The following is a 23,622-nucleotide window of genomic DNA, read 5'->3' on the forward strand; positions in this document are numbered from 1 at the left end:
ACGTATGTTGTGAACATTTTGAAAAATGTTCAGAAAATGGGTTTTTTTGACATTATTATTTTTGAGTGGATTTTTTTCCTATTAGGGTCTAGATTTTTGGGTTTTTCACTCATTTTTTCCAAAAAAAAAGGTCATTTATTTCTTTTAAAACCCTAGATTTTTTCTAGTGACAAAATCCGAAACCCGTGCGCTCGAGTCCGTTAGAGCCCGATCTGTTATCGGGTAAAACCGGGCCGCGGGTACTAAATAGTGCGTATGTGTTCGGCCCGATCCGCCCGATAGGCCCGATCTGACACAATCTCATAGAACCCGATCGGCCCGAACCCGCGCACAAAAAATCCGAGCCCGACCGAACCCGCCCGATTCCCACCCCTACTCTGATGGAACTTTTTTTTCTAATCTCCCCGCAAATTTAAGTCCAAAAAGAACACCTTTCTTGTTATAAGTTCAACGGACAAAAGTCTTTAACCAATGCCCAAGTGGTGGGAAGAATGATTGTAACAATTTTTATGACATCATGACTTTAGATAAAACGTGCTAGATGTTTGCTTAATTTAGAAGCCGATATGAAAAAAAATATATGCCCAATGTAGAACATACAACAAACAAGTCAACAAAATTAAAACATCTCTCGTCAATTGGATAAAGGCATTTTTATGACATCTGTGACTATGATATATTCATCAGAGTTCTTTCATGACAAAATAAAAATCTGAGTCCAACCTAAGCTTATGAACAAAACTTAAAAATCAAAACCGAGTAAATATGAAAATAAAAATCATTTGAGATTTTGATGTTAAACTCCTCACAATGTTTTCATTTGCACCTATAATCATGTAGTGCTTGAAAAACATAAATATTACACTAATAACTAGATTTAATTTGCAACAACAAAAACAATTTATTATTCTCAATAATACGTATAGACTATATCTTAAACAATCGCAAAATAACAATTATGGAAGAAGCAAATACCAATTAGTAACTAGATTAATTTGAGGCAAAAGAAAAAGAAATCTTCTCAAGACAGAAGAGAAATAGAAAATTCATTATTCTCATGTCAAACTCAGTATCTACAAAACACAAAAGAAAAAGGTCGGAATTGATGTGGGCGTTAACGTATGACACGAAATTGGATGCCAACTAAAGCCCGACCGCAAACCTGGCTGGTCTGTAGTCGGTTGAGATTTTACAACTAAGGACAAGGACTAAGTGGTGCACCACAGAGTGAATTCCCTTCGAAAGCAGATGGTTTAAACGATCTTAGTGAATCCGGAATGGGACCTTTCAAATTATTGTGAGACACATTAAATTGAACCAGATTTGGTAGTTCCAGTTCCGGAATAGAACCAGAAAGTTTATTTACCTCCAAATTCAAACTCCTCAACCTTTTCAAATCACTAATTGCCGGAGAAATAATACCAGCAAAATTATTCCGAGCTAGATTCAATCGAACCAGGCCACGAATTCCAAACAAGAACGACGGAATCACGCCGGAGAAATTGTTATCGTGTAAGTATAATCCCCGGAGTTCAGTACAGAGAGAAAGGTCAAAGGGGAGTTGACCAGTCAAGGAATTGAAACGTAATGAGAGAAAACGTAAGTGGGTTAGATTTCCGATCACGCCAGTTGGAATTGAACCTTTGAGTCCGGCGCCGGGAAGTCGGAGACTTGTGACTGTGTTGTTTTCACAATTGACACCTACCCAAGAACACGGGGTTGATGAATTTGTTGTCCATTTATTGAGATGTTTACTACCTCCCCCAAGTGCTGATTTTAGAGAGAGAAGTGCTGATTTTTCTGAAGCAAGATCTGATTTTACCTGAGAGAAAAACAGAAAAGCTAGAGAGAGAAACAATATCAAGTGAGATTGAGATGCCATTTTGTAGGTGGGTTTTTAACTATCAAGGATTCAAGCAAATTATCAGGTTCAAGTTAGAAAGAGAGAGATGATTTTGTTGAAGAACTTGAAATGGGGAACCAGGAAAAATTGCTAATAAGTAAATGGATTCAAAGTCTTTTTCTATTTTGTAAATTGGGTTTTTAGTGTTGATCAAGTCAAGCTGAAAACTTCTTGAATTTTACAGATCCAATTGGAAATAGTAATAGAGTGATTAATTGATAATTAAAATCTTCAAGAGGCAAATACTTTTATTTTTCTTGATTTTACAATTGAAAATTTTAATCTAGCTAGAAAGAGAGTCCAAATGTGGAATAAGTCTGCAGTTGAAGATTTCAACTCCAATATCCGAAGGGATATACAATGTTAAGAACAACGCGTCAATGAATTCTGATAGAATTATGTGAACTCTCTCTAAATCCGGTCCACCCACATACAAATCCAGTCCACCCACATACAAAATCAGAAATAAACGAAGACGGTGGCCGTCTAGGCTTATTTTCCTATTAAGAATCCTCACATGTTTATGGAGTTCTTACTTCTTAGTAATTGTTAAGGGACATGTGCTGTAAGAATCAAATAAGTTGTTTAGAAATGTCTATTTTATAATGTCTTGAAAGCTCAATGAACAATTTACATGACGAAGACAGACGACATGTCTTAGAAATTGTCCAGAGTTATAGAATACTTAGTATAAGTGTATATAATACAAATGTATTTTGTTTATTTGTTAAAGGGTAGTTTAATACATTCACTTGTAATACTTTGGGTATATAATAGAAGTGTCTGCCCTTGTTTTAGGGCATCTTGACCTATTTCATCTACATGGTATCAAGAGCCTCCTATATAATAGAAGTGTCTGCCCTTGTTTTAGAGATCCACGTCAGGTCTGTGTGTGCTATTAGGCCCCAATATGCTTAGTTGGACCTCAAAGACCCAACCCACGGTATCCAGGTCCTCTACCGAGGCCGAATACCGGGCCATGGCCCATACGGCTGCTGAGGTTACTTGGATTCACAATCTGTTATGTGAACTTGGTTTTTCTCTAGAGGCACCTCCGGTGATTTTTTGTGACAATATAAGTGCTACGTACCTAGCAGTCAATCCTGTCCTTCATTCACGTACAAAACATGCAGCCATTGACTTCCATTTCGTCCGAGAACGAGTCAACAATGGTCAACTTCGTGTTCACTACATTCCTGGCGATGCAAATATGGCGGATGTATTTACCAAAGGTCTTCCAACTCCAAGATTCAACATGTTACGAAACAAGCTTACACTCGATAACCGATGTTCAGCTTGAGGGGGGATATAAGTGTATATAATACAAATGTATTTTGTTTATTTGTTAAAGGGTAGTTTAGTACATTCACTTGTAATACTTTGGCTATACAATAGAAGTGTCTGCCCTTGTTTTAGGGCATCTTGACCTATTTCATCTACACTTAGACTACCTTTGGGCCCTTGAGAAACATGAGGGCCGGCTTTGACCTTGATATCCAAATCTTACATCTTTTTTCTGACTAAATACAAGAGATGAAGATTGACTCAATTGGCTTTCACCCATTGATAATGTCTACATTTATCTCTGATTAGGAGTTAAAAAAGTTATATGCCATACATAAACATGTGATCAACCAACACATAAATGAACCAACTCATGTGAAGAGGATTCACCCTCTTAGTATTAATGGTGAAACCGAAAATAAGAAAGAGATATGGAGGAGAAGCCGAGAGACAGAGAGAGAGATAGATGTGAAAATATATTCTACTCACTTGATTTATTTGTATATGATAAGTACAATATATATAGATTACAAGGTGAATCAAATTCAAATTAGAAAATCTTAACCAAAAGCTATTAATTAGACTATTTACATTTGACCAACTCAAACCAATTCAAACTAAAACTTCTCATAACCGAAAGATGCCTAGTGAGGCCGAGTAGGGTCGGGTGGATCCATTCGTGGATCCTAATACTCCCCCTCAAGTTGGAGCGGCAATGGAGATGACGCCCAACTTGCCTATGAGCTTTTGAAATTGTTCTGCACCCAACGGTTTAGTAAAAATATCTGCAAGTTGCTCATTCGTTGGTGTAAATTTAGTCTCGATCGTGTGATTTTGTATCTTCTCCCGAACAAAATGGCAGTCGATCTCTATATGCTTCGTTCTTTCATGAAATACCGGGTTGTCAGCAATGTGAAGGGCTGCCTTGTTGTCACAATAAACGGTCATTGGAGAAGAATGATCAAAACCCAAATCCTTGAGTAAGTATTTTAACCACTGAAGTTCACAAGTAACGGTAGCAAGTGCCCGATACTCGGCTTCAGCTGAAGATTTCGCAACAGTAGGTTGTTTCTTGGATTTCCAGGAAAGAGGACTGGAACCTAGAAGAGTGAAATAACCGGTTGTGGATCTCCGAGTGGTCGGACAACCGGCCCAATCAGAATCACAAAAACCAGAAAGATGTAATGAACTTGAAGCAGATAAAAAGATCCCTTTGTCAAGGGAACCTTTTAGATATCGAAGAATACGATGAGCAGCGTCTAGATGAATTTGACTTGGAGCTTGCATAAATTGACTTAGATTGTTGACTGAATAAGCTATATCAGGACGAGTTACTGTTAAGTATAGTAATCGACCAATAAGTCTACGATATGGAGTAGGGTCGGAAAGTCTATCATTTTCCGAGGGTTGGAGATGTAGTCTTTGTTCCATCGGAAAAGGAGAAGGTTTAGAGGCAGTTAATCCTGAATCCTTGAGAATGTCAAGAGCATACTTCCTTTGACATAAAAATATGCCCTTAGAAGAGCGGGAAACTTCAATGCCTAGAAAGTACTGAAGACGACCTAAATCTTTCAGAGAAAAGGTGTTATCGAGAAATTTTTTGAATTTAGAAATTGCTAAATTATCATTTCCTGTGATGATAATATCATCGACGTAAACAAGAATGTAGATGGAAGTGGATCCAGAAAAGAAGGTAAAAAGGGAATAATCAGACTTGGATTGAGAAAAACCTTTAGAGATGAGAGCGGAAGAAAATTTCGAAAACCATTGACGAGAAGCCTGTTTTAAACCATAAAGGGATTTGTTTAGACGACAAACACGAGGCTCCCCCGTACTAGAAAATCCTGGAGGAAGTTTCATGAATACTTCTTCATCCAGATCACCTTGAAGAAAGGCGTTGTTAACATCAAGTTGATGTAATGACCATCCTTTGATGGCTGCAATAGACAGGAGAACCCGAACCGTAACTAATTTAGCAACGGGAGCAAATGTGTCGTGATAGTCCAAGCCTTCAATTTGGGTATATCCTTTAGCTACTAAGCGAGCCTTGTAGCGTTCGATAGACCCATCGGGTTTAAACTTTACTTTGTAAACCCATTTGCATCCAATGGGTTTTTTATTTGATGGAAGAGGCACAATAGACCAAGTGTTGTTTGATTCTAAAGCTCTAATTTCATTAGCCATGGCCTCACGCCAGTGAGGAAATTTCATAGCCTGAGAGAAACACGTTGGTTCCGAAGTGGATAGAACCGAAGATAGGAACACCCGATGATGTGAAGAGAACTCATTAATTGAAAAGGAATTTTCGAGTGGGTAAGTGACTGTGGAACCAGCAGCACATATGTAATCTTTTAAGTGGGAGGGTGGTCGTCGGTTCCTGTTTGGCCGCGACGCTGGGATGATTGACGAATCAGGAGTGCCTGAAGAGGAAGACGCGGTGGTGGGCTGGGAGCCCAAGTCAGGAGCGTTGGGAGTGGGCGAAGAAGATGGGGGTGCCTCCAGAAGCTCGGGAATGGATGGTGAGTTAGTACCCGAATCAGCGGCCCGATTAGAGGAAGAAAGCGCTGGGGGCACCGCATGATGAATGGGAGAACCGGACAGAGAAGGATCCCTCGTTGGGACAGTAGGTATGTTGAGGGGTTTGAAATGAAAAGAACCATTGTCTTCGATAGAGACAAAAGGTTTAAAAATATCGGAACGAGGTGACGAAGAGGTAGAAGTCATTGGAAAAACATCTTCGTGGAAAGTAACATCACGAGATGTGTATATTCGACGAGAGTGGAGGTCAAAAATTTTATAACCTTTTTGACCATGTGGGTATCCAATAAATAAACCCGGAGAAGATCGAGCGTCCAATTTTGTCTTGACTAAGGGGTTGCGAGCGTAACAAAGACAACCAAATACTCGCAAATGGTTCAAATTAGGCGGAGACCCGAGTAGTTTTTCATGTGGAGATAAACCACAAAGAATTGGGGTGGGAAGTTTGTTTATGATGTAAACGGCCGTGAGTATACACTCTCCCCAAAAGGAGAGGGGAAGATGAGCTTGAATACGTAAAGAACGTGCCACCTCAAGAATATGACGGTGTTTACGTTCTACCACCCCATTTTGTTGTGGGGTATACACACAACTTCTTTGGTGTATAACACCATGGAAGTGAAGAAATTCGCGTAACTCTTTGTTTAAGAATTCGGAACCATTATCCGTACGTAATGTTTTAATTTGGGAAAAGATAGGATCTCCATTCCCGGATGTGAATTTGGAGATATTAGAATTAAATTGGGTGAATACATAATGAAAGAAACGAATAATGTATTTAGTAGTTTCCGATTTGTTAGATAAAAAAAATACCCAAGTACATCTCGTGAAATCATCAACAATTGTTAAAAAATAACGACATCCCGTCATTGAAGGGATGGAAAAGGGACCCCATAGGTCCATGTGAACCAGTTCAAATGATCGAGAAGAGGAAGAGGTGCTTGTAGGAAAAGGAAGACGAGTTTGTTTAGATTGTGGACAAACATAACACGGAGTTTTATTCATACTAATTGAGCGCATACATGGGAACTTAGAAGAAAAATACTTGAAACGAGACAAAGAAGGGTGGCCTAATCGCCAGTGCCATACATCAAAAGATAAATTATTCGCGCAATTATTAATGGAAACAAAAGAGATTCTAGGCTCCGTGCGAAAGAAATATAAACCATCATATGGATCACCAAGACCAATCGTCTCCTTCGTTGCTCGGTCCTGAAATATACATGAATCAATGTCAAAACTAACACGGCAAGAGAGGGAGCGAGAAACCTCAGAGACGGAAATTAAATTGAACTGAAATGATGGAATATGTAAAACGTTAGATAAATAAAAACGTTTAGAAAAATAAATCGAACCAATGTTCATAACTCGAACCCTCGAACCATCGGGTAAACGCACGTAGTAGTTCGGTGGTGCCGGGATGTAATCACGGAAACAAGTAAGGTTAGAACATATATTCTTAGCTGCCCCGGAGTCTATTACCCACGGGTAAATGTAAGTTGAATTACCTGTGAGATTGATATGTGGGTCAGCAGGAGTGCCTACAGAACTGTTGACGTCAGGGAGAGTGCCCGAAGTGGAGGTGCCTGCAGCAGATTTCTGTTGGGCCAGCAAGGACAGCAACGTCTTGTACTCATCGGCTGAAAGAGAAGTAGCTAGGGGCACCTTTGAGGCTGATGAATTTTCTGAGTTACCAACAGAAGCAGTGACCGGTCCATTGCGATTTGGATTGCGAGGACGAAAACCGGTCTTTGGAGGATAACCATTTAACTGATAACAAGTAGTAACAGTGTGGCCATGAACTTGGCAATGATCACAGAAGGGTCTCAAACGTTTGGACCTCGGTTTGTCAAACCGAGAGTTGTTGTTGGTGTTTGGATGTCCAACCGCGAGGGCAGCAGCTTCAACTTCGATGGAGGGAGAGGAGACAATGTGTTGCTGGACTTCCTCTTGTTTCACGAGGGAATGTATTCGAAGTATGGAGGGAAACGGATCCATGATAAGAATTTGACTCCTAATGGCCGAGAATCGATCATTGAGGCCTTGGAGAAATTCCATGGCTCGTTCTTGATTCGAACGATCCATGATTGATTTTCCGTGTCCACATATGCACGGTTCGATAGCCAAAAGAGAGTTAAGTTCATCCTGCAAGGATTTCAAATGAGTAAAGTAAGACGACACATCCGAATCATTTTGTTTGAGAGTTGAAATAGCACGCTTGAGTTGATAGATTTTGGGTGCGTTTGTTTGATAAAACCGATCATGGAGATTTCTCCAAATGTCAGAAGCACTTTCATCATACAAAATCGATGATCGAATATCGGTAGCAACTGAGTTCATGATCCAACTTGCTACGAGATCATTGCACCTTTCCCATGAATGAATCTCATTGGGAGATGTTGGTTTTGGGATGGAACCATCCACAAATCCCAACTTATCCTTTGCTCGAAGTGCCATTGTCATAGCTCGAGCCCATGATGAATAGTTGTCGCCAGTGAGTGGAGGGGTTATGAGGACAGTGGTTGGGGAGTCGGAATGATGAACATCAAAACCTTTAGTGTTTTGAGTAGGAACATTAGTAGTTTCGGAAGATTCGCCAGGAGTAGTCATAGTAGAAAAAAAAAACCAAATAGCTCTTATACCATGTGAAGAGGATTCACCCTCTTAGTATTAATGGTGAAACCGAAAATAAGAAAGAGATATGGAGGAGAAGCCGAGAGACAGAGAGAGAGATAGATGTGAAAATATATTCTACTCACTTGATTTATTTGTATATGATAAGTACAATATATATAGATTACAAGGTGAATCAAATTCAAATTAGAAAATCTTAACCAAAAGCTATTAATTAGACTATTTACATTTGACCAACTCAAACCAATTCAAACTAAAACTTCTCATAACCGAAAGATGCCTAGTGAGGCCGAGTAGGGTCGGGTGGATCCATTCGTGGATCCTAATAACTCACACCATGACACCACTAAAACAAAAAAGCAAGAAAGATAAAGATTGATCCACCCTGTGAATGAAATGAGTAGCTCATTCATACTTGACCCAACTTTCTTCTCTCTCCTTACTGCCATTTCACGTTCTCCTCACCTCTCTCTCTTTATATCTCCATATGACCATATATGTGTATATAAAGCTTACTAAAAGATAGAAAGCTAAATGAAGACTCCAACAAAAAGAAACCCCTATATGATTATTAATTGGAATTTGTGAATAAGCAACAGAAAACATTAATTCCAATAACTTTAATTTGTTATCCCTATCCGTCTAAAGTGATGAATGATTTGGGGAATTCATTCTTATTCTCAAAAGTGGATAACTCATAGATGTAGTTCTAGCAGCAATGGGGACTCCAGAATAAAGTGAAACCCCACACTTGAAAAAGATAGTAGTTTTCTATGTGCTTTATTTAAACTTCTTTGGGTTTGCCCCAAAACTAAACAAGTAGAAGGTCTGCCGTTTCAGTTTCATGTTTTTTTGGTGGAAATAACAATTTCCATTCGACAAGATTAGCTTATGTAAAAGAAAAGAGGAAGTAGTGCCTATATCTATTTGATCTTCTGGGAGACTGGGAAGCTTGCCTGCTTATAGTTGGGGTCCAACTAGGCTGGACTGCATAAGAGTTTAGTTGGACAATAGGATAATTTGGGGCCCAACTAGGCTGGACTATGGAAGAGTTTAGTTCGGGCTGAGAAAACGGTCCGAAACCCCGCGATCCGACCCGAACCGTGAGAGACCGATGACCGAAGCCAACCCGAGCCGGGCTTACCCGGCCCGATATCTCGGGCTTATAGGGCCGGGACTCGGACATGGACTCAATTCCGAGTCCCGACCCGACACCCGAGCCCGATATCCGAGCCCGATTAAAACCCGCCACATTATCCCTTCAGATCTAGGGTTAGAGTATATAAGCCTTTCTTTTGCCTTACCCCTCATTAGGCCTAGGGTTTTTTTTCAGTTTCCAACCGAGAAAGAGAAACTCTTCTACCACAGAGAGAGAGATGGACACTTCTAGAGAGAGAGACAGAGTCTTCTACTAAGAAAAAGAAAGAGTATTATGGAAAGGAAACCAAAGAAGAAGATCCAAAGATGAAGACCCTTGCTTTCTCGGTTTTGATGAGGAAGAAAATTTTATCTTGACCCTTGCTTTCTCGATTTTGATGAAGAAGAAATTATATCTTGCTGTATCTCTATCTTTATTCCCTTGTAGTGTGTTTTTACATATGTTCTTTTATTTCTCTTTCTGCATTTTTTTTCTGTAAAAGACATGTTCATAGATAGTGTGTTCATAGATAATATGAACCAGTTGATGGTAAGTAAATCAGAGATATGTTCTCTCTCTCTCTTCGTGTTCTCTTGCTATTTCTTTATCTCTAGAATGTATATTGTTTCAACAGATGTGTTGAAATCATGAATGGATACCTTCATATCATTTATAGATCTATTCATTTCATCTACCCAGTAGATTTGGACATATATATTAATTCATTAAAAAAAACTTAGTATTGTTCATCTACAAATTTTTTTTTGTTACTAGATCTGTAAAAGTTAAGATCTATAGATTTAGGTGCTTCCTCATTAACTCAGGTAAAAAAAATCCTAGAATTTTTCACTTTTTTTTAGTCAAGTTCAAACCCTAAAAGTTCACGGGTAGCTCGGAGCCCGACCGGCGGAGTCCGCCAAAGCTCGATCGGGCAGCCGGGCTCGGACGGGCTACGGGCTCTGGATGGGAGTTTTTGGTCCGGCCCGATCCGCCCGGAATCTTCTCGCGGGCTCGGCTTACTCGAGCCCGATCCGCCCGAGTCCGGCTAGGAGTAGCCCGAGCCCGTCCGAACCCGTCCGATTCCCACCCCTATTAGTTAGATACTTGGATAATTTGGGGTCTTACTAGGCTAGAAAAAGACATGGGGCAATGCTTCTTGGCCCGATAAACGTGGCCCGACAAATCTATAGCAAGTTGTGGGAAAACCTGAGATATTAAACTTAATAAACCACTCTATCGTTACTGCCAAATAATTCAAATAACATAGAAAATAATTGTAGGATACATGAAAACACAAATGTTTTTTCACAACAACTCCAAGGGTTTGCTATTTTTCAATGGGCAAATATAAAAGAAATTACATACAAAAAATGAAATATTACCAAAGTTGTTATGTACATGGATATTTCATGAGCAAAGAACTCATAAATAAAACACAACCATTTTTTGGTCCTGTAAATTTATACCCAATTTATCATGTATATAAAGAGAAATTTGTTTCTCATCTATCAGTGCCCCTAGGTTTGTTATTTTATACTATGATTTTTATGATGAAGTCATCAAAAATAAGATATTAGAGAAAACTAAAACACACTGTCAAAAATCTATACAACCACGGTAACTTGTCGATTCTAATTATGTAGTTTTTAGTTAACGTGTCTATCAACAAACCTAAAACATACTATCAAAAATCTATTCTACCATAATCAATTATTTTTGTTAATTCACATTTGGTGAGGGAAAAAATTATAATGCCAACCTTTGGAACTCAAAGAACTAATAACAACCGAATGGAGGATTTTTTGGTTATTCTTTAGATTATTTGTGTTTGGATGAAATAAGCCATACGACCAAAGCTTATTTAAGCCCAAAATATTATTTGTGAGTTTTTTTTTTGTTGAAGTATTTGCGGGTTGACGGTTCTATATATTCACCTATATCACTCCATTATATTATGTACTTCATTGACACCAAAAGTTATGCTAATCTGTTTAGGATATTCCTAATTGAATTCGATTTTGTATAATCAAAAATACAAATTGCGAGTGAAACAAGCTCTAAGAATAACAGTATGCACATGAAAGACGTGAAATTGTAAGATACGAAAACGGAAAAAAAAATATATAATAATCCAATTTTTGCCAAGGTCTCGAATAAATTTTGAAAAAAAAAGCTTTTTTATTATGTTATTCCAAATAGTTTAATACCCGTAGTGCGAAACACTTTTATTTAAGGGTTTTAAAATAAAGTTATTGAGATAATATGTGTATTCAAATGAGGCCTAATTATAACAGGTATTTTATGCGTATAAATCCGAAAATCAAGCCTTCATGCGTACACTGCCAATTTAGATGTTTATATTGTAAAGAATCTAAGATTATGGAATACAGATGTCCATAACATCAACTATTTTCCCAACCCAACGGTGACAAAAGCATGTAGAATTTATAGATTTATAATTTTGTTTTTATATTTTGTGACTTTTTGAAACAAAATAGTTTCCGTCCTACTTCTTACCAATCTTCTTCAACACATCAAATGCCTTATACAACTTCACTTGGACACCACTACTATAATAAAAGTGGACGAAATTCAATATTTTTTCATGTGTTATTATTGTTTTTGGAAATTAAAATGATAAATTTAACTAAGAGCATCCCCAATGGTTAGCACCAAATTAGTCACCAAAAAGGAATCTTCACCAAATTATTTGGTGTTTTTAAATTCTTGAACCCAAAGGCAAACACCAAAACTCCCACTAAATCACTATTCATCACACTAGATTTCATTTTTAATACTCATTTTTTTTAAAATAAAATATGATGACAAATAATTTATTAAAATAGTAATTAAAATTATAAGATTTAAATTACAAATTAAGATCATTACGACATTTTATTATTTTATGAGGACCAAACAAAAATATTTTATGGACCAAATACAAACACTAAAATAAATAAAGGGACTAAATGAAAAACAATAACTTAAAAAGGATGAATTATATATTAAAAATTATGGGACCCACCGCACGCCAATTTAATGAAAGGTGAACAGTAGCCGGCCATATCTGGCCGGCTACTGTTCATGGCACGGGAGATCTTTGATGATCTCCCGTGCCATTGGGTGCAATATGCCTTGGAGATCACCAAAATTTGGTGATCTCCAGAGCCGTTGGGGATGCTCTAAGGAACTCATTACTCAAATTACTCAAAAGACACCTACAAAGTTAAATTGAAAAACTTCAAAGGGCAACAAGCATCAACACGAAAACCAAGAAGGAATATCAAATCAAATGTGGGAATCCTAAAAGAAGCTGTGAAATACAACTCATTTTCAATTGAAAAAACATGTCTTCACGGAAAAAACAACCTCAACTCTTCAAACTTCAACACATCTAATAAGCTGGTCACGAGGAACCCAACAAAGCAAAGAAGTCAAATTGTCAATTTTGCTTTTATTGAACAACCATCACCTTAAATCTCTCACTTCTCCAATCAGTGTCGAGGGATTCTAATTAGAGCTAACAACGTATCTGTTTAATAGAGCAAGATTGATTTTGAATGATACTTTATTCATCTCATATGAGGAGTATATATAATGTTACATGATAGACAGGAATAGAAATAGAGATTAGGTATATGTTAACAATTTCCGAATACGGGTAACTATATATTTACAGATAATACTATTTCCTATATAATAATATAATTTCCTATGTAATAATATTCTTTCCTATATGATAATATTGAGTGATTCACGTTTCCATGATTCACGCCAACACTCCCCCTCAAGGTGGTGCATAGATATCACCAATGCCCAACTTGACAAGTGAATCAGTGAAACTTTTACTGGGTAACGCCTTTGTTAGAATATCAGCTAGCTGTTCTGTTGACTTAACATAAGGAATTTCAATAATTTTTTCCTCTATCTTCTCGTATATGAAATTCCGATCAATTTCAACATGTTTAGTTCGATCATGTTGTACTGGATTTTCTGCAATATTAGCAGCAGCCTGGTTATCACAATATAATTGCATAGCTTTGTCAGGAGGAAACCCAAGCTCCCCCATAAGTATTTTCAACCATAACATCTCACATATACCTTTAGTAATTGCCCTGTACTCAGCTTCTGCACTTGACATAGATACGACCTTTTGTTTCTTACTCTTCCAAGTGACTAAGTTACCACCAACAAATGTGAAATAACCAGAAGTAGAACGCCTTTTTTCACCTTTGCCACCCCAATCCGAGTCTGTATATCCTATAATATTCGCGTGTCCATGGTTAGAAAACATAAGACCCTTTCCTGGAGCTGATTTTAAATATCTTAAGATTCTTACAACTGCCTCCATATGAACTTCACTAGGATTGTGCATGAACCGGCTAACAACACTAACTGCATATGCAATATCAGGCCTAGTGTGAGATAAATAGATCAAACGGCCAACTAGCCTTTGATATTTCCCTTTGTCAGCTGGTACTTGATCAGGAAGCTCTTCCATCCCATGATTTTGTTCCATGGGTGTACTTATCGGCTGACAATCAAGCATGCCAGTTTCTTTCAACAAATCAAGGACATATTTCCGTTGAGACAAAAATATTCCCCGTTTTGACCGAGTAACTTCAATACCGAGAAAATATTTTAAACCTCCAAGGTCTTTCATATCAAACTCAGAAGACAAGTAGTCTTTTAGCTTCCCTATTTCTTCATAGTCGTCACCTGTCACAATCATATCATCAACATAAATAATCAACGCAGTTAGTCTACCATCTTGTCTTTTTAGAAACAAAGTGTGATCAGCATTGCTCTGAACATATCCATACTTTTTCATAGCTAGCCGAAATCGGCCAAACCACGCTCTGGGTGACTGTTTCAAACCATACAATGCTTTCTTGAGCTTACACACTAAATTAGCATCTTCAGTAGAACTGTAACCGGGTGGGAGACTCATATACACTTCTTCATGTAAGTATCCATGTAAGAAAGCATTCTTCACATCATATTGTTGTAAAGGTCAGTTAAAATTCGCAGCAAGTGACAATAATACTCGAATTGTATTAATCTTTGCTACTGGAGCAAAAGTTTCCTGATAATCAACACCATATGTTTGAGTGAAACCCCGAGCAACTAGTCTAGCTTTATATCTATCTATGGTTCCATCAGGTTTATGCTTGATAGTAAAAATCCATTTGCAGTCAACTGGCTTCTTTCCTTCTGGAAGTGGTACTAAATCCCAAGTTTCATTCCTGTCAAGGGCACACATTTCTTCACTCATTGCCTTTCTCCAAGTTGGATTTGCCAAAGCATCCTGAACTTTAGTTGGAATAGTAATATCACTCATTTGATTTACGAAGGCCTTGACTGAAGTAGGTAGATGATCTGTTGACACATAATTAGCTATGGGATACCTCGTACTCTTTGAGTTGTCAGGTGAATATCTATCTGGAGGCTTACCTCTAGTGCTTCTAGGTGACAAACTATACCTGTCATTACTTAGAGCAACTGATATGTCATTGTTAGTTAAATTGTTAGTATTAAGACTCGGTTCAGTACATACCTCAGTTTCAGGAACAGAAGGAGACTCATTGGATGGTACCGCAGAGAAGGGAGTAGTATTAGTAGTGGATATATGAGTACTTGGTTCTGAATGAACAATCATAACTTCTTCTGCAAGATTCGATGCTAATAAATCTGGTATCGCAATATTAGAATCTTTATTTGACTGTTCTGGTTCTTCAATGAAATCTGGAAGTAGCTTCCTCCAATTCATCTCTTGGATAACAGTAGTCTCCCCCGGAAGAGAAGAATTGGATATCGATGAAGAAAAATACATCTCATGTTCAGAGAATGTTACATCCATAGTGACAAACGATTTACGAGTAGGTGGGTGATAACACTTGTACCCTTTCTGATGAGGAAAATAACCGACAAACACACACTTCAAAGCACACGGATCTAGCTTTGTACGTTGATGTTTAGGAATGTGAACAAATACTACACATCCAAACACTCTAGGTACCAAAGTCAACTGAGAAGGTATAGACACATATTGAGAAAGTTTCTCTAGTGGTGTTTTGAAATCCAACACTTTACTTGGGACACGATTAATTAAATAAACTGCAGATGTTATAGCGTTCTCCCAGTAAGTTGGTTGCATACTAGCACCAATGAGACTTGCACATGTGTAACGCCCCAAATCCAGATTTCCACGTCGGCCGCCATGAAAACCTAAACTTAAAGCATTCCTTCGCAGAACAGTAAACATATACGATATACTCATCAAGGAGACAAATAGTATCGAACATGAAGCTCAAAAAGTAACAATAAATCATCTACTGAAACTTTATCAAGTTTCTCAAAACTCATAGGATGTCTCTAAATCATCGACACAAATGTCGGATAAGATAAAACATAAATAACACCAAGTGTTTAGGAGATACAACTCCAAAAAAACTACCTAAAGAAAGGAAGAAAATCACTAAAGAAACTCCTCCCAGGCTAACTATGACTCAAGCAGGTGGCACTTCCCGATTTCCTTGTCCTGAAAAATAAAAGGTTGGGTCAGACCCCAACAAGTAGATTTCGAAACCTCTAATGCCTCAATAGACAGTTTCAAGAGCTACCAAAACAAAAAAGACAACCACTTATCATGAGGAGATGTCCCAGTATAGTATCCGATTGGTGACCATTAGAAATAAAATGTACCACATATGTAACAAACAACAAAAGCGACATGACGAGTTGGTGTCCACCTTATGTAAGAGTGTGGCCCACAAGGTCATCCATTGTGTTAGCGCCGACCCCATACGCTCCATACCTATATCACATCCGGTAGAGAGGGTCGAACCAACCACAATACTCTTACAACCCTTCACCAACTCCATCACATCACACATACATAATATCACACCATTTATAATAAACAACCAAAAGCAATATGACAAGTTAGTATCCACGTTGTATGAGAGTGTGGCCCACAAGGTCATCCATTGTGTTAGCGCCGACCCCATACGCTCCATACCAATATCACATCCGGTAGAGAGGGTCGAACCAACCACAACACTCTCACAACTCTCCACCAACTCCATCACATCACACACATATAATAGCATCACACCACAACATACATAAATCAAAATCATATTCGATAGCATATTACGACATACGAGTTCCATATTTGTAATTTTGCAAGTAATGAATCAATGATGATAATAGCCTAAAATTCTCATATCATGTTGAGTTCTAGGGCATGTTCATGTATCTATATAAAGAGTGTTGTCCAATAGTGAGAGACATATAATTATAGGAGCTATATACTAAAATCATGGCAAATAGAGAGGTTTAGCCCTAAATATCATTGTAATACATGAACCTAGCATGGGAATGTAAATGAAGGTTGTATGGTTCATCAAGTATGTCATTATAGCAAATATCCTCAAAATCTAACACATAGATGAGATTCAAAGTGACCAAGAAATGAGTTTGTACAACTATAGATCTACTACTTCTAGCATATATATTCATGTCAAGAACCCTAATCTATGTTCAAGTAATACTAAAATCTAGGGTTTGTGGTGTTATCTAGTTTGTCTAGGTTTTCTATAAAAATGGCTATTCAAGCCCTAGAGGAGTAGAAATCTACCTTAGTCCAAAGCCAAACAATGAAGAGAACCCCCACACACCAAGAACAATAAACAAAAGATGAAGAAACTCCAAGCTCCAAGCCCCAAACCCTTCTTCTTTCTCCCCTTCCTCCTTACTTTCTCTCACTAAAACCTAATACCCTATCCCTTTCTCCACTCACGGCTGTATGGGAAAGAAATGCCATACCAAAAGTGTTGGCAGTAGGGTATTAAAGGGGTAATAGGTATTGGTGCTAAAGGCACCCCGAAATTTGTTTAGGGGCACTACAATCTCCCCTCCTAAAAGGAAATTTCGTCCTCGAAATTGGGCGTACCTGATGAGAGGAAAAGATGGGGATAACGAAGTTGCATATCATCCTCGCGCTCCCAAGTAACTTCTTTATCATTGTGATGATTCCACTGAACCTTGACCATGGGAATAGTCTTCCGGCGAAGCACATGTTCTCTACGGTCAACGATGCGAGCGGGTTCCTCCTCATATCCTGCATCTGGTTGGAGTTCTAAGTCATCGTAACCAATAACTGAATGTTGCTCTTCATCTCTCACATGCTTCCGAAGCATCGATATATGGAATACGTTGTGCACTCCTGCCAAGCTTGCCGGCAAGTCAAGACGATAAGCTACTTTGCCTACCTTTTCAACTATTCTGAAAGGTCCAATGTATCTCGGAGCCAATTTTCCTTTCTTACCAAACCGTAAAACACCCTTCATAGGTGACACCTTCAATAACACCTCATCTCCAACGATAAACTCCAAATCTCTACGTCGTTTGTCAGCATAACTCTTCTGACGACTTTGAGCTGCTTTGAGCCTACTCCGAATTAATGCAATCTTTTCAGAAGTATCCCGAATCACCTCTGGTCCTTCTAGTTTAGCATCTCCTGCCTCTGTCCAACATAATGGTGATCGACAAGGCCTCCCATATAATGCCTCGAAAGGGGCCATGCCAATGCTAGATTGGTAACTGTTATTATATGCGAACTCTACCAAAGGCAAGTGATCTTGCCAACTACCACCAAGATCTAGTATCGAGCACCGTAACATATCCTCGAGTACTTTGTTGACTCTCTCTGTCTGCCCATCGGTCTGAGGGTGAAAGGCTGTACTGAAGTGTAATGATGTTCCCATAGAAGCTTGGAAACTCTTCCAGAACCGAGAAGTAAAGGATGAATCTCTATCTGACACAATAGACACTGGGACTCCGTGCAGCCTGACAATCTCCTTGATGTAAAATTGTGTCAGTCGATCTCCACTATCTGTCGTCTTCACTGGTAAGAAGTGAGCCGACTTAGTCAGCCTATCAACTATCACCCAAATGGCATCAAAGCCTCGACTCGAACGCGGTAAACCTGTGATGAAGTCCATTGATATGTTCTCCCATTTCCACTCTGGAATAGGCAACGGTTCTAAAAGTCCCAATGGATGTCGATTTTCTGCTTTCACCTTCTGACACACCTCACACTTCCGCACATGATCAGCAACATCTTTCTTCATTCCGGACCACCAATATTGCCTCTTCAAGTCTTTGTACATCTTGTTACCACCAGGATGAACAGTGTACTTACTCCGATGTGCCTCGTCTAATATATCCCGTCTCAAGATCGGATCTGCCGGTACAAATAACCTCCCTCGGAACCTCAATCCTCCGTCCTGTCCTGTACTGAACTCAGTTTCAGTTTCTTGCATTAACGAAACCTGTTTCTGGCACCACTCATCGTTAACTTGTGCATCCACCACACGGTTCAGCAAGGATGGCCTAACAACCATACTACCCAAAAATAACGAGTCAACTCCTGACCCAACCATATCAATGTCATATGTTGCCACATCCTCCAACATCTTCCACTGATTCATCATCAATGCGGCTATGATACCCCTCGGTTGTCGACTTAATGCATCAGCTACTACATTAGCCTTACCCGGGTGGTATTGTAGCGAGAAGTCATAGTCTTTCATCAACTCTAGCCATCTGCGTTGGCGCATGTTCAACTCCTTTTGCGAGAATAGATACTTGAGGCTCTTATGGTCGGTAAAGAGATCAAACTTTTCACCGTACAAATAATGTCTCCAAATCTTCAAAGCAAACACTATAGCTGCCAACTCTAAGTCATGAGTTGGATAATTCCGCTCATGCGGTCTCAACTGCCTCGAAGCATACGCAACCACCTTATCACTTTGCATAAGAACACAACCCAAACCCTGAATTGAAGCATCAGTGTAAATCACTAACCGAACACCACCCTCAGGAATGGTCAAAACTGGTGCAGTAGTCAATCTCTTCTTTAGTTCTTGAAATGCCAAGTCACACTCTATAGACCATCGAAATGGAACTTCCTTCTTAGTTAGGTTCGTCAAAGGACCTGCAATACTCGAGAACCCCTTGATAAATCGCCTGTAATATCCAGCCAGACCCAGAAAACTGCGAACCTCCGTCACTGAAGTAGGTTGCTTCCAGTTAAGCACTGCCTCGACCTTAGAAGGGTCGACTGATACTCCAATGTTAGATATAACATGACCCAAGAACTTCACTTCTTCTTGCCAAAATTCACACTTCCCGAACTTAGCATACAATTGATGTTCCATCAGTCTCTTTAGTACCTGTCGTAAGTGATCCTCGTGATCTTCCTTAGTTTTGGAGTAGATAAGGATATCATCGATAAATACAATGACAAACTTATCCAAGAAATCCCGAAACACCCGGTTCATCAAATCCATGAAAACTGCCGGAGCATTAGTCAAACCGAAAGGCGTAACCAAAAACTCATAAGAACCATAACGTGTCACAAATGCAGTCTTAGGAATGTCTTCCTCTCTGACCCGTAACTGATGATACCCTGATCTCAAGTCAATCTTCGAAAACCACTTGGATCCTCTCAGTTGATCGAATAAGTCATCGATCCTCGGTAAAGGGTACTTATTCCTCACAGTAACCTTATTCAACTCCCTATAATCAATACACAACCTCATCGACCCGTCTTTCTTTTTAACAAAAAGCACAGGCGCACCCCACGGGGAGCTACTCTGACGTATGAAACCCAAGTCAAGTAACTGTTGAATCTGGTCCTTGAGCTCACGTAGTTCAACTGGAGCCATTCGGTAATGAGTTCTAGCTATCGGTGCAGTACCCGGTTCCAACTCTATGCAGAAGTCAACCTCTCTGCGTGGTGGCAACCCTGGTATATCGCTGAACACCCCATGGTACTCACATACCACATCAATCATCTCTAGCGTCTTACCCATCACCGGATGCTCTATCAGTTCCACGTTACCCAAGTGCATCTCCCTCATCTGTCTCGTAAGTCCAGACACAACCAACACCTCTTCGCTCGGAAGAGAAAATGTGACCGTCTTGGCAAAACAGTCCACAAGTGCATGATATGAAGCAAGCCAATCCATGCCTAGGATGACATCATAGTAAACTAACTGAAGTACAAAGAAGTCTGAAGCAAACTCTCGTTCACCTAACTTAATAATGCACCCCCGACAAATGTGGTCTATCACTATAGACCCACCCCAAGGTGACGATACAACAAAAGGGCTCACACATCGATCTAACACAATAGGCAAAGTGCGTACAAAAGAAGTAGAAATAAATGTACCCATGGCACCAGGATCAAATAATACTCTTCCCAGATTACTATGAATAAGAAATGTACCTTCAACCACCTCAGCAGGTGCTCCAACATCCCTAGGAACTACGGCATTCAGCTGCAGCTGCTGACCCCGTCCCTGCAACCTCCCTTGTTGATTTTGATCATGTTGTCGCCCTTGATTACCAATTCGAGTCTCATTCTTCCTAGGACAATCAATTGCTCTATGACCCTGCCCATGACAAGTGTAACAAATTCCCTGGAAAGCTCTTTGTCTTCCCCAGTTGCCATTCAGTGGTTCTGGTTGTCCACCCGTTGCTACCACTGCTCTATCATCCCGATCTGTACGAGGCCTCTTGCCATCACGTTGTCCATGATAGGGGTCACTTCGATTCTTACCACCGTTCTTGTTGTTATTACCACTCCATTTCTGGTTATGTCCCATCTCTCCCTTGACACTCCTCTGCTTCCTCATCTCTTGAATGTAGTCATCTTGTGCCTTAGCACATGTCACCACTTTCTGATAAGTGTCAAAACTAGGTTGCCCAATGATTTGTCTCGCAATGTTAGGGAGCAACCCATTCACGAACCTCTCAATCTTATACTGCTCAGTAGGGATCAAGTGAGTTGCAAACAATGACAGTCGATGAAACTCCAGCTCATACTCTAAAACTGTCTGATTCTCTCCCTGCTTCAAATTTTGAAATTCTCTTGATACTTTCTGTTGTGTTGAATATGGAAAGTAATTTGCCTTGAATACATCCTTAAACTGTGTCCATGTCATAGCCATAGGATCTACTAACCGAGCCTCTGTATCCCACCAAGAAGCGGCATTTCCTTCCAACTGAAACACTGCCATTCTCTGCTTATACACATCTGAGCACTCGAGATTCTGCAAAATCTTATCCATCTTCTGGCACCATGCATGTGCTCCTAAAGGTCCCGCGGTTCCATCAAATACAGGTGGCCCCATCTTCTTGAAATGGTGATAATGCTGCACCCAAGTCATCTCAGTCGGTGGTCTCTGATTCACCATAGGTACCACAGGACCTCCTGTTTCCCGTGTTGGAACCTGAACCCGATCTCGCTCCCGCATTTTAGCCTCCGCTGCAATGTTGATCAAATCTTGCAATGCAGTTGCGTCAATAGTCACCGTTGCCCCTCCATTCGGATTTTGAACTGGAGTTGCACTGCTCTCAACTTGCGCCGTTGGACCCATAGTTTCTGTTGATCCTCTTTCCTCAACAAAGACTCCTCGACCTATTGCCCTGCCTGTGCCTCGGCCCGTCCCCCTGCCTACACCTCGGCCTGTACCTCGACCTGTACCTCGCCCTCGGATGCGAGCACTACGACGTCCCCTACCAATAACTCCATCTCCGTCCATGAATCTAATCAAGAGAAGAATAAGGAGATAAACTAAATTAATGTCACGCACAAAAACCAAGGAAAGATCAAAGTGCCACTACTGCTTCTAACTGTCTAATAGCCCTAGACACAATCCCTAGGATTTATGAACCTAGAGCTCTGATACCACTTTGTAACGCCCCAAATCCAGATTTCCACGTCGGCCGCCATGAAAACCTAAACTTAAAGCATTCCTTCGCAGAACAGTAAACATATACGATATACTCATCAAGGAGACAAATAGTATCGAACATGAAGCTCAAAAAGTAACAATAAATCATCTACTGAAACTTTATCAAGTTTCTCAAAACTCATAGGATGTCTCTAAATCATCGACACAAATGTCGGATAAGATAAAACATAAATAACACCAAGTGTTTAGGAGATACAACTCCAAAAAAACTACCTAAAGAAAGGAAGAAAATCACTAAAGAAACTCCTCCCAGGCTAACTATGACTCAAGCAGGTGGCACTTCCCGATTTCCTTGTCCTGAAAAATAAAAGGTTGGGTCAGACCCCAACAAGTAGATTTCGAAACCTCTAATGCCTCAATAGACAGTTTCAAGAGCTACCAAAACAAAAAAGACAACCACTTATCATGAGGAGATGTCCCAGTATAGTATCCGATTGGTGACCATTAGAAATAAAATGTACCACATATGTAACAAACAACAAAAGCGACATGACGAGTTGGTGTCCACCTTATGTAAGAGTGTGGCCCACAAGGTCATCCATTGTGTTAGCGCCGACCCCATACGCTCCATACCTATATCACATCCGGTAGAGAGGGTCGAACCAACCACAATACTCTTACAACCCTTCACCAACTCCATCACATCACACATACATAATATCACACCATTTATAATAAACAACCAAAAGCAATATGACAAGTTAGTATCCACGTTGTATGAGAGTGTGGCCCACAAGGTCATCCATTGTGTTAGCGCCGACCCCATACGCTCCATACCAATATCACATCCGGTAGAGAGGGTCGAACCAACCACAACACTCTCACAACTCTCCACCAACTCCATCACATCACACACATATAATAGCATCACACCACAACATACATAAATCAAAATCATATTCGATAGCATATTACGACATACGAGTTCCATATTTGTAATTTTGCAAGTAATGAATCAATGATGATAATAGCCTAAAATTCTCATATCATGTTGAGTTCTAGGGCATGTTCATGTATCTATATAAAGAGTGTTGTCCAATAGTGAGAGACATATAATTATAGGAGCTATATACTAAAATCATGGCAAATAGAGAGGTTTAGCCCTAAATATCATTGTAATACATGAACCTAGCATGGGAATGTAAATGAAGGTTGTATGGTTCATCAAGTATGTCATTATAGCAAATATCCTCAAAATCTAACACATAGATGAGATTCAAAGTGACCAAGAAATGAGTTTGTACAACTATAGATCTACTACTTCTAGCATATATATTCATGTCAAGAACCCTAAT

The 23,622-nt window shown here is 39.5% G+C and overlaps 1 protein-coding gene and 1 pseudogene across 1 annotated transcript; both read right to left on the reverse strand.

Moving 5' to 3' along the window:
* Positions 1–1,195: 1,195 nt before the first annotated feature.
* LOC147563665 (putative inactive receptor kinase At1g48480 pseudogene) lies at positions 1,196–1,882 on the reverse strand (annotated as a pseudogene).
* A 4,815-nt stretch (positions 1,883–6,697) lies between these two features.
* LOC147563666 (uncharacterized) lies at positions 6,698–8,482 on the reverse strand. The gene is made up of 2 exons (XM_086664976.1): positions 7,234–8,482; positions 6,698–6,937 (listed from the first exon to the last, which is right to left on the reverse strand). The coding sequence occupies exons 1-2, from the start codon at positions 8,333–8,335 to the stop codon at positions 6,903–6,905; spliced, it is 1,137 nt and encodes a 378-aa protein (XP_086521102.1). The 5' UTR covers positions 8,336–8,482; the 3' UTR covers positions 6,698–6,902.
* Positions 8,483–23,622: the final 15,140 nt, after the last annotated feature.

Source organism: Eschscholzia californica, unplaced genomic scaffold (assembly GCF_041429995.1).
Source record: "Eschscholzia californica isolate CP2 unplaced genomic scaffold, dmEscCali1.0.p SCAF_1, whole genome shotgun sequence".
In the NCBI taxonomy this organism is placed as follows: Eukaryota; Viridiplantae; Streptophyta; class Magnoliopsida; order Ranunculales; family Papaveraceae; genus Eschscholzia; species Eschscholzia californica.